This window comes from Nannobrachium achirus (genome assembly GCF_963921795.1).
Source record: "Nannobrachium achirus genome assembly, chromosome: 22".
NCBI classification, from domain to species: domain Eukaryota; kingdom Metazoa; phylum Chordata; class Actinopteri; order Myctophiformes; family Myctophidae; genus Nannobrachium; species Nannobrachium achirus.
Genome location: NC_137829.1, coordinates 49,305,712 through 49,318,426, shown reverse-complemented (window position 1 = coordinate 49,318,426; position 12,715 = coordinate 49,305,712). Strand labels below are relative to the sequence as shown.

General features: G+C 43.8%; 1 protein-coding gene across 1 annotated transcript in view; it reads left to right on the top strand.

The window, feature by feature from the left end:
- arhgap15 (Rho GTPase activating protein 15) overlaps positions 1-12,715 on the top strand; it is a gene marked incomplete at its 3' end in the record, with an annotated part of 160,563 nt that overhangs the window by 45,232 nt on the left and 102,616 nt on the right. Inside the window, exon 6 of the mRNA XM_080752939.1 lies at positions 10,297-10,395. Within this exon, the coding sequence (XP_080609065.1) occupies positions 10,297-10,395 (99 nt within the window). The remainder of the gene's footprint in view (positions 1-10,296; positions 10,396-12,715) is intronic.

The following is a 12,715-nucleotide window of genomic DNA, read 5'->3' as shown; positions in this document are numbered from 1 at the left end:
CATTAACCCAGTGAATAGACAGAGAGAGTCCGCTTGTCATCTCTTCAGGCTGCCTCTTGATAATCTCTAATGCATCTTTGACCATACTGCCTCCTAAAGAAGAAAAAAAAATGTTTGATATATTTTTTTAAGTAGTTTGCTCTCCCTTCTCCTGATTAGACTTCAGAAGGATGAGCCCTCTTCCTTATCGGCTATTCAGATAGACTTTGGCGTGTAAGTCTTGACGTTTCAATGGACGACTTCTGTGTCGTCTGCGGATGACAGGGGAAGAAAAGCGGAGCGAAGCAAACGTTCAGGATGCGTTTCTGTGGGGGGGCGCGAGCCTGCGGAACGAGTGTTAAATCCACCGTACTCTTAACCCCCCCCCCGTCCCCCTCCTCCCCCCGATGTCACGAGGGTCTTACGGCGGCAGCAACCATGTTGAATCTTTGGATTTCAAGATAACAAAGTTGCGGGGATAACTTAAAGAGAGGACATTGGTTTCATAAAAAGGCACGTGGATATCCGAGGATTTAAGGACGGAGCCCGAGTTTCGGCATCATTTGTAAATCTGCGGATTACTCTGTAAAACATAAAGTAAATGTTGTACATGATGACGTTTTTTTTTTTTTTTACCTCGGATGGGGGATTGCGTCAGAACTACACCCATTCTCAGAGTTTGTGATATTATAACGTCATGTCAGCACAGAACACGTATAGATTATATAAGTCATACGGGTGCAACAGTCAAAAAATAATAATAATAATTATAAATGAATGGATTATAAAAAAAAACAATGGTCAATTTTTTATCAATTCCTATTTTGGGCATATCATAATCTACATATATTTCCAAAAAGTTCAAACAGTGAAAATAGCCGATCAACAATCCTCGCAACATTTGTGCTTCTGGGTCTGCTTTTTCTTCACTGTAATTTCACGAAAAACGTTAACTGCTAAGTATGAAAGTGTACCAGAGTTAAAACATCGTCTCTATTGCTGCCCTTGCCAGCAAATCCGAGTGGCAGAAGAGTTAATTGCTTAATCAAGTGTAATGAGAGTTGCAGTCCTACGTACCGTACGTATGAAAATCAAGGCTGTGCGTCCGTCACCAGAAAGCTATGAATGATGAAACACAATACTGTACATGGAGACATCAGTGAAACATATACTGTAGTCTGTACCAGGGACGTGCTGGGCCCCTGATTCAGCCCGGGAAAAAGAGTTGGAGAGGCCCTCATTGCGTGCTATAGAGAGAGATCTCTCTCTATAGCGCTGCTATACTCATAGATTTGCCATTTCAGATCACGACAAGTGACAAGCCAGTGGGCCAATTACATGAGTTATATTTCGTTGTTGTCGGGTGGAAACCTTGTATGTCCAAAACCGTTTGTTTTGTAATCATTATTTAAAAAAATAATTAAACTAGTGAAAACAGTCGATCTACAAGCACACCGCAAGGCGTTGTGTGCTTGTAGATCTGCTGTTTTCACTACTTTTGTGCGACGGCCTTGTATGATGAAGCAGGACTTTGCTTTGCGAAAAAATTTACACATTTGAAACTTGGAGATACAAGGTTTTCTGCCCGACAGTGACGATTTACTTTGTTGGCCGCCCAGCCCCCAAAATGGAACGAAGGCCGACATTTTATTTTTATGTTTTTCCTAATGGCCGGGAATGACCCGGCCGTTCGGGAGTTGTCCCGCTTTTCCCAATGGCCAGCACGTCCCTGGTCTGTACATGGATGCATCAGTGAAACATATACTGTAGTCTGTACATGGATGCATCAGTGAAACATATACAGTCTGTACATGGATGCATCCTCTGTCGGGTGGGAACTGTCCAGAACTGTTACTTCAAATTCAAATACAACAATTGCAAAAGTAGCAGATCTACAAGCTCATTTTGAGCTTTTACTTTTGATGCTTTTGTGCGACGCTGTAATATGATCAAGTAGGGCGTTAAACGCCATAAAAAGTCAAAATTATGGAGATAAGTGGTTTCTGCCCGACAGTAATGGCAATGCATGCATCCTGGTTGATGGAACATACTGTACATTATTGATCATGGGTCTTCAACAGGGGGTCCCTAGGGGGTCCTCAGAGTTACTACAGGGGGTCCTCCAAATATTTGAGTGATAGAAACTTTTTTTTCTCCTTTTTTATATTAACTTGAACCCTAACGTCCATATTCTGAGAACTTTAGACAAAAATAGCAGATCTACAAGCTCACAACTGAGCTTGTAGATCGGCTATTTTCGGCAAGGAGCTTTGGTTTAGAGGGGAAAAAGAGCAGACTAAGAGTGAAAGGTCAAGTTTATTAAGTATTGACGGTTCAAGTGGTTAAATATCTGAAAACACAAATTGACATGAATCCAAAATACACTGATGATTGTGCTGTCAAACAATGAAACTATGTGGAATCTATGAAAAGTTTGTGGGGATCCCTGCTTCATCTCTCTCTCAACTAAGGGGTCCTTGGCTTGAAAACGTTGAAGACCCCTGTCGATCTACCGGGCATTTGCATTTCTTTCACCATAGTCAAAACTGCATTCATGGTCTGGAGAGGGCACTTTTTACTGACGGATAAAAGGGCATGGGGCTCGAGCCCTTTGTGATGTCTATGTGTGCACGTGCCTGCACATAACCTGTCCCCTCAATGATCTTGAGCTGAGACTCGTGAGCTGGTAGTTCAGCTATTTTCACTATTTCCAGGACGCAGAACTCTTGTACCAAGAAAAATTAACCGTAAAAAGATGGAAATACAATTAAGGTTTAGCGATAATATTGTCGTTGTCGGGTGAAAACCTTGTATGTCCAAAACCGTTCGTTTTGTATTTATCGTTTTAAAAAATGATCTAAACTAGTGAAAATAGCCGATCTACAAGCACACAACGCCTCGCACCGCGAGGCGTTGTGTGCTTGTAGATCTGCTATTTTCACTAGTTTTGTGCGACAGCCTTGTGTGATGAAGCAGGGCTTTGCTTCACGAAAAAAAAAAAAAAAAAAAAAAACGTTCAAATTTGAAACTTGGAGATACGAGGTTTCTGCCCGACAGCGACGATATGTTCTCTGTGTTCCCCTATTAGTATTACATTTTGTCCACGAGCTGCAAAGTAGTCAAACAGAATTCTAGGTTCATGCGTGGTTGTGTGTGTGTGTGTGTGTGTGTGCGCGCGCGCGCGTTTGTGCGTGTGCATACACTGTATATCGCCTGGGCTTCCGAATGCACCAGTCAGTCTCTTCTCTAACCTGTCCCCCACAATGCAGTCTGATCGGTGTGGACCCTATTACTGACGCGTCCCGGGGCGGCCTCCAGGAAAAACAGTGTTCCAGAGCAAACATGCTGGTTCAGATGCTCGTAACCCCAGACGAGAGGGCTCACAAACGCATTCTGACAGCGACTGAACGCCCCGGAACCATCCCCCTCCTCCCCCCCCCCACACACACATTTTAGATCTGGCATCACAAAAGGATTGCCGCTTAACTGCTCCTGACGCTTTGCAAGCCAAGTCAGAAAAGTCAGTTCCTCAAACAGTCAAAGACACTTTGAAAAGTCTGCAGGGCAAGTGGTGGTGGTGGTGGTGGTGGTGGTAGGAAGTAGAAGCAGAAGTAGACACGGGTTTGTTTTAAGTAGACGTGGCGATGATCACAATGATGTGTGGGAGTGCCGCGCTGCGAGCTTGTAGATCTGCTATTTTTGAAAAATCATGACAATTTGAATTTTGACCCGATTCTATAAGTGTCTTTTGAATCCTTCTAAGGTTTTTTGAAAAACCGATGTTAACAATCTGGCCGGCCATCGTCAAAGAAAAGGTCCTTTTCACTCAACAGTTAACAGCTCAGTTAGTCTGTTCTTGAGCGACTACTATGTCAGTGGTTCTCAAACCTTTTCATGTGAAGGACCCCTGTAAAAAAAAAATCATATCTCAAAATATTATAGTTCCAAGGACCACCCAGGAGCAAAATCTTTGTTACAAATGTTCCCTCTAAAAATGCATATATTCAAAGATTTGCACACATTTTCACGACTTTTTCCAAAATAGCAGACCTACAAGCTCGCAGCGCGGCCCTCGGTGCCACGCTGTGAGCTTGTATATCTGCTATTTTTCAATTGTTAAAGCATTCAATAATCCTAGGCCTAAATGGGTTAAAATTATAACTAATGCTGCCAAATAATCGTAGTGGAGTAAAAAAAAAAGGGGGGGGGGGAGTGTAAAAAAGAATGGAAAATACTCAAAAGTAAAGGTTGAGTAGGCTACTTGAGTAAATGTACTTAGTTACATTCTAGAAACGTCTGCAGGGCGTCCAGATTGCATGACGTCGTCGTTGTCTGGCAGAAACCCCTCATCTCCATATTTGAACTTTTTAGCAAATCAACGCCCTTCTTTGGTCATACTAAACAGTGTCACACAAAATCCTTAAAGTAGCAGATCTGGGGGGGCACCCCCTGGCCTACCGGTCCAGGCGTTTACCACACGGGCTCAGTGTAGCCTGACGGCGTGTCGCTGGTTCGATTCCCGATCCCGACTACCTTTGCTGTCTGCGTGTCACTCCCCATCTCCCTCCCCATTTCCTGTCAGTCTACTGTCCTGTCAATAAAGGCATAAAAGCCCAAAACATACCTTAAAATAATAAAAATAATAAGCAGCAGATCTGCAAGTTCTCGAGCTTGTATTTGAATTTGAATCCTGAAAAGTAACATTTTTGGACATGTGAGGTTTCCACCCGACAGCGACGATGAGTGGAATATGGTGAGTCGGGGACAGGACTAAGTTAAAGCACAGTAGCTACTATAGTAGCCACGCTCCTTAGCATGGCCGTGTGTGTCTCCGTCCGTCCGTCCATGTGGGTCTGTAGCCTGTATGTAGCCTCAGTTCCACTGAGTGACCAAAGAGGGTGCTGATGAGTCTAGCCTGTTGAGTCTAGCCTGAGCATCAACTGCAATACACACACACACACCTGCACACGCACACACGCGCACACACGCATGCACACACGCACAAGCGCGTGCGCGCACACACACACACACACACACACACACACACACACACACACACACACACACACACACACACACACACACACACACACACACACACCTCTCTCTCACTCACTCACAGACAGACACACACACACACACGCACCACCACCACCACAGCATGGACACACGCACACACACACACACACACACGCACACGCACACGCACACGCACACGCACACACACACACACACCACAACCACCGCTCAGTTCACACGGGTGTGATTTTTACATTCTCTTGGCTCTTTTGCCTTTTATTGCGACCGTAGGTCGCATTTACTACCAAAACCTCCACAGGCTGTCTGTGAGTCCGTCAGTCAGTCAGTGAGTCAGTCACACTTTTGCCCTGCTCATATCTCCGCAACCGTTGCCCCCATCCATGCCAAATTTTGCACACACACTCCTTGACTGCCAAACTACAACCTCCAAGGACCCCCGGAGCCCCAGGGACCCCCAGGTCCCTGGGGGACCCCCAGATGTAAAAAATGACCAAATGTGCTCACACGTCACACGTCACACTTTTTCCCTGCTTATATCTCCGCACCCGTTGACCCGATCCATGCCAGATTTTACACACACACTCCTTGCCTGCCAAACTACAACCTCCAAGGACCCCCGGAGCCCCAGGGACCCCCAGGTCCCTGGGGGACCCCCAGATGTAAAAAATGACCAAATGTGCAAAAATTACCAAATGACCACCCCAACGGGGCTGCTCACGGGGAATTCCCGGGGACCACCGACTCCTGCTGCTCCAGAACGGATGCAAAAGTGGTGGCGCCCCCAGTGGAGGACCCCCTGCCACTGCAGCGCACATAAAATGCCGTAACTCGGGCTAGGAGCGTCCGGGAGAGCCGGGGCCGGTACCTATTCGTCCGCCAAGGCAACGCGGAGACCCCACCCCTCATTTCTCACATGGCCCTATTCTAGCGCCACCTTCAGGCCGATTTTAAAAACACATTTTTGGACACTGCTCCTACAGTTTTTGCCCTAAAATCACGAATATCACTACACAGCATGTCTACACTCATGTCATCAACATGGATCAGGAAGATTTGGGAAAAACACATTTTTGCCCTATTTGTGGAGATAAGCCACCTACGGTCGCTTATCTCCCGATTAGGGAGTCTTACTGGTTCTTATGTACCTGTACAAAAGACGTAACAAAGTACAACCTTGAACCTTGAACCTTGAACCTTGAAGCCTGGTGGCTCAACCAGTTAGTGCATGGATGGACCACAATGCATTGCTCGCAGGGAGCAAAACCTTTTATATCCATATTTCAACAAAATTTAAAAAAAAAAGAAAAAAAAAGAAAAAAATAGCCTATCTAACAAGCTCACAACGGTCACATTGTAACACAAGTGAGGTTGTATAGATTGGCTGCTTTTTTTTCTTATATTTCTGGGCTTTTATGCCTTTGTTGATAGGACAGTAGAGTGACCGGAAATAGAGATTTGTACTATAATAACTACTTTGGATCCATTGGAACACAGGTTCTTTCTTTCTTTCTTTCTTTCTTTCTTTCTTTCTTTCTTTCTTTCTTTCAGTGACGGTCGTTGTGAGGGGGACCTGTGAGTTGGAATCCGACTCCTGATCCGGTCCCGAAGGTCCTCTCCACCTGTTTTCTGTCCTCACTCCAATACTATACTATCATAAAATTTGATTTACGCTTGGAAAATATATTCTTTCCAGTTGGAAATACGTTATTTTTGTCAAGCAACGCGTCACGACAGCTCATCGCCAAAGCATAAATCAAGCTTGCGGCTACGTCGGCCCTCCACATGCACGGTGGTTGATAAAAAGGAGAAAAAAAAAGAGAAAGAAAAGAAAAAAATCCACAGAATTCATTAAAAGGGTTTTGTAGCGATACAAAGAATTATGGCTGGGTCCAGCTCTTCATGCCGAATTAAGACGATTTCCCCCCAAATAAAAAGCAAAAAAAAGAAAAAAAAAAAAAAAGGTTATGTGATTCCTGAACTCCTCCACATACGACCAAAGGAATTACCTCCCGGAGGCAACAAGGAAGAAGTTATCTTTCCTGATGATTAAAATAGTTCAATAGAAATGACTGCTGGTGTGTGTGCATGTGCGTGAGCGTGTGTGTGCGTGCGTGCGTGCGCGTGTTGGCGCTATTATAGCGCATGAAATATTATTCACTCGCTTTGATGTTTTTAGCCTTTTTTTTCCCTCTTCTCCGTTCTCAATGTGGTGCTTCTTATCAGTGTAATTTCAACCACACTTGACAATGCTGACCTTGATGTCATGCTTTCTCAAAGACTTCCGCTAGGCTGCGATTATTCCGTGTGACGGCGCCAAGCTCTGTTATGCTGCACCGTTGGAGAGATGCAGAACGGGCCCGATATTAAGATGACAAGTATCACGCTAATTGTGTTTTCTCCCCTCTGAGGAAGACAGTCTGCGTTTGTCTCTTTTTTTTTTCCCTCGGTGTGCACGCACGCACACACGCACGCTCCCCCTGTGCAAAACGTGAGCATCGCGCACGCACACACATACACACAGCACGCGCGGTGCACACACACACACAAGCGCGCACGCGCACAACATGCACACAGTCATTGATGTTTGGGTGATACTACAAGCACCGTACCATCGCTATCAGGGAGAAAGCTCCTATCTCCATATTACAATTTTATGTTAACACTTAGGCCATTTAGGCCTAGAATTATTGAATGCTTTAACTATTGAAAAATAGCCACGCTGCGAGCTTGTAGATCTGCTATTTTTGAAAAAGTTGTGAAAATGTGTGCAAATCTTTGAATATATGTATTTTTAAAGTGAACGTTTGTAACTCAAGTTTTGCTTCTGGGTGGTCCCTGGAACTAAATGTTTTGAGATGGGGGGTCCGTGGCCAAATAAATATAATTTTGGGGGTCCTTCACATGAAAAGGTTTGAGAACCACTGACCATGGTAGTCTCTCAAGAACAGACAAACTGAGCTCCAGTTAAGTGAAAAGGACCGTTTCTTTGACGATGGCTGGCCAGATTGCTGACATAGAAACATAGTTTTTTTTCAAATAACCTTAGAAGGATTCAAAAGACACTTATAGAATCTGGTCAAAATTCTAATTTTCACAATTTTTCAAAAATAGCAGATATACAAGCTCAGCGCTGTGAGCGTGTATATCTGCTGGTTAATGTTTTTGTTAATTGATGCCCAACTTTGTCGTACTAGTGTCACGCAAAGGTAGGGAAAATAGCAGATCTACAGTATAAGCTTGTAGATCTGATATTTTTGTGGTTAAGTCTGTCTTTGCGTTTCATGAATATTCAACCGATGATACCAATGATTTATTGCGACCGTAGGTTGCAGTTTACTGTCAGAACCGGCACATCTTGTCCGTATACGTGTAACGCTGTAACAGGTGACATCACAGTGATGTCAGATTACTCAGAGAGCAGGGATAACGCCTGACACTGTGGTTCCCCTGACACATCACTGTGACATCACAGGTGACATCACAGTGATGTCCAGACATTTGTACAAGTCCTTTTCTGTTGTGGGCAAGTCAAGTCGAGTCAAGTCGAGTCGAGTCACAAGGTTATGTCAAGTCAAGTCGAGTCGAGTCACAAGGTTATGTCAAGTCAAGTCGAGTCAAGTCACAAGGTTATGTCGAGTCGTGTCGAGTCACAAGGTTGCAAGTCGTCAAATTTGCGACTCGAGTCGAGTCTCTATGACTCGAGTCCAATTGTCTGTCAGATACTCAGAGCAGGTATCTCCATATATGGGCATAAACAGGTGACATCACAGTGGTGTGGCTGGTTCAGACAGGGATCTCCATGTATGGGCATGAAAGGGATTGTATGTTGTGATGTCATGGGAACCACTAACGGGGGCATACAAGGGAATATGTTAGGGATCTCTCCATATATGGGCATAAAAGGGATCGTATCCCAGATGATGCCCCATTAGGAGAACCACACTAACAGGATCCATATATGGCCAGTAGGGCGAGGTCGCTTTTCGCCTTTAGGCGTCTTACTGGTAACTACATTGGATCCATTGGAACCAGGGGTCATCGCCATGCTGGCTTGCGATGGACATTTTGGTCAATAACATACAGAATGGTTGAACAATAATATCACCAGCAACACATTTGGAGCTCGCCCTGAAGGACCATAACAGGTCTGTCGCTCTGAGAGTGTTCAAATGGAACCACATTTATGGAACTCCATTTGTGCACTCTCAGAGTCATGGGGGTCCTTGCAAATAAATGTGTGGAGAATCACCTACTAGTGGACTCCTAATGTGCCATTTACTGGTATACAGTAGTGTCATCGTAAATCTGTGTTATAAATATTCTGAAGAAAACCTGGAGACAGTCATTCAGTAATTTGGTCTTATGAATTATAACGTGTATAATGGTGTTTAATAACAAAATCTCAAATTTGCCACCGGCACATTCGTCCGCGTATGGACGTATTGATGACTCCACAACAGTTTTGGACATATAAGGTTTCCACCCGACCGACTGCGACGCTACAAGAGCCGATGATACTCATTCTTGCTGCGGTGACCTCAGATATCACTGTGCTGCCGTTGACGACGACACAACGTGTTTCTAAACGATATCAGGATTTAACTCTGAAGCGTCGCCGTGTTAATGTGTGGCTGTGATTACCCATTTAGGCCTAGAATTTTGAATGCTTTAACCAGTGAAAAATAGCAGATCTACAAGCTCACAGCGCGGCACCGAGTGCCGCGCTGCGAGCTTGTAGATCTGCTATTTTTGAAAAAGTCGTGAAAATGTGTGCAAATCTTTGAATATATGTATTTTCAAAGCGAACGTTTGTAACTCAAATTTTGCTTCTGGGTGGTCCCTGGAACGAAATATTTTGAGATGCGGGTCCGTGGTCAAATGAATATCATTCTGGGGGTCCTTCACATGAAAAAGTTTGAGAACCACTGGCATAGTAAGTCTCTCAAGAACAGACTAACTGAGCTCCAGTTAAGTGAAAAGGACCTTTTCTTTGACGATGGCTGGCCAGATTGCTGACATAGAAACATACGTTTTTCCAAAAAAACCTTAGAAGGATTCAAAAGACACTTACAGAATCGGGTCAAAATTCTAAATTTCACGATTTTTCAAAAACAGCAGATCTACAAGCTGGCACTCGGGGCCGCGCTGTGAGCTTGTATATCTGCTTTTTTTCATTAGTTAAAGCATAAAATAATGATACACAGTAATGTGTACCCGTTCTAAATGGGTTAACGTTGCATCATCACCGCCAGCATTATTCCTCTCCTCCTGTTACAGATCACGACCAACACGGGAACAGAGTATCTTCTGCAGGCCGACAGCTACCCCACCATTTGCAAATGGCACGACGCTATTAAAAAGACGGTCAACTCCTTGGTAAGCAAAGCACATGCCTCTTTATTACATTATGTGTATTATATGTTAATGCTGAGTAAAGGCAACGGCAAGGCAAGTGTAGCACGTTGCAACGACCAGGGACGGATTAAGCCCAGCGAGGGCCCCTGGCTGATAATCTTTTAGGGCCCCCCCACCATAAGCCCCCTCCCAACCGACGGGCACTACCGAGTTCGGATTTTAAGCCATGATGATCATCTGTGGCTCAATAAATCACCTGTAGACAACAGAGGAGGCCCCCACACATTTTTAATTAACGTATACATTTCAGTAAATTGTCAATGACCACGCGGCCCAGTTCCCCCAAGGGCCCCCTGGGAGCCAAGGGCCCCTGGCAACGGCCCCACCGGCCCAATACAGCCCTGGCAACGACAAGGTCATTCAATGTGCCTTACATAGAATATCAAGCAAAGGAAAGGAAACAGTTACAATGACATGAAACAAAGCCCACCCGGTGGGAGTGAGCAGTGCCTTAGCCTATGCCATTCCATAGTACACATCATTTCAAACACTTCAAGGCTGCTCAACAGCGGCATTTGAGGTATTAGTCACCCAGTGGTATTGCAGCTGTATTGCGTACTGATACAGACAGACAGACATACGGTATGGACAGACATATACACACAGTCAGTTGCTCAGGGGATGAATTGAATATTGACCATCAGGTCAAAATACGTGTCAGATCCTGTGTCTGTAGGTGACCTTTGACACGATCTAAATGTCCCAATAGAAGAGCAGGGAGACTAGTAATATTGTATTAAATAATTAACTGCCGTCTGACGAGTTTCACGAGTTATTTTCAGTGGTCCAGGCCGCCATGTGACGAGTTTGACGAGTTCCTTATTTTGGCGCTGGATGGCGCTGTTTGCTAGCTTATGGGTCACCAATTATTATATTATTATTATATATATATTATGACACGTTGATGACGTCACCGGAACAAAAACAGCGTTTCTGTTTTTTTAGAAGAAGAACAAAAGAAAAATAGCCATAATGAATGTGTATAGGATAGGGAAAGGGGCTTGGTGCAAGCTTGACGCGGAAGCGTCTATCTTTGGAGTGGATCGTCATGAGTGGAAAGGGATTATTTATTTTCCAACTCCAGGACACCCGTTGCGCATCTTTTGAGGGCTCCCGCGTCGGAGCGATGCTGAATATTCTATGGTTTTTCAAAAGTAGGTGAAAAACGTTCAGAAAGCTTGGGAGGAAACGACATAGTCTTAACCTACTCATAGAGATTGGACAAAATTACATTGTATTCATTAAAAAGAAGTTACAAAGTGCCCGCTTTAAAGGAGCTATAGTCAACTTTTTCTTGAAAAACGGATGCTAAAATAAAAATAATGTTTCGAAAATATTTTATTAAAAAAATAAGCTTCATATATGTGTTTCTATTCAAAAATGACCACAAAAAGCGTAAAATAATGATAAAATAATCATTTTGGCCATTGTCGGACCGACACTTTGTTTACATTCTAGTCCAGGGGTCTTCAACGTTTTCAGGCCGGGGACCCCCAAACTGATGGGGAGATGGAGCAGGGACCCCCTACCACCTCGTAGGGTGGGGGGGTCGGGGCTACGACATATTTTTTATTTTAAACATGTACAAGTTACAGCGAGCAGGGTGGGCCGTACCACTACCATTTCTAAACATACTACTTATTAACTGAGAACCAATGTCAATAATATCAACAATCTGTCAATTGCATAGTAATCATGTATTCAAGCTATTCAAAATGGATAGAATCATGATTTATTTTTTAACATTAATGTGAAAAAAAAAAACTTTTTTTTTTTTTTTTTTTTTTGCAATAATTTCGCTGACCCCCTGCAGTACCTCCGCGGACCCCCTAGGAGTCGCGGACCCCCTGTTGAAGACCCTATCTAGTCTATTCTTTGATAGAGTTAGACTAGGATGTAAACAAAGTGTCGGCCCGACAATGGCCAAAATGATTATTTTATCATTATTTTACACTTTTTGTGGTCATTTTTTAACACACATATTATGAAGCTTATTTTTTTACAAGATATTTTTGAAACTTTATTTTTATTTTAGCATCCGTTTTTCAAGAAAAAGTAAAGTTGCACTTCTTCCACCTCTGCTTAGTGAGGTTGCGATGAGTAAGTCGACAACATGTCATAAACACCGTAGTTAAACGGGAAGCAGCAGCAGCAGCACATGAATCACTCATTTCATTGTAACGCAAACCAGATTTCAAAAAAGGTAAAAATTCCACAACTCCACCATGGCGGTGGCGGTACAGTCAGCAGTACGTACGTGGTTGTTCATAATGATTGAATA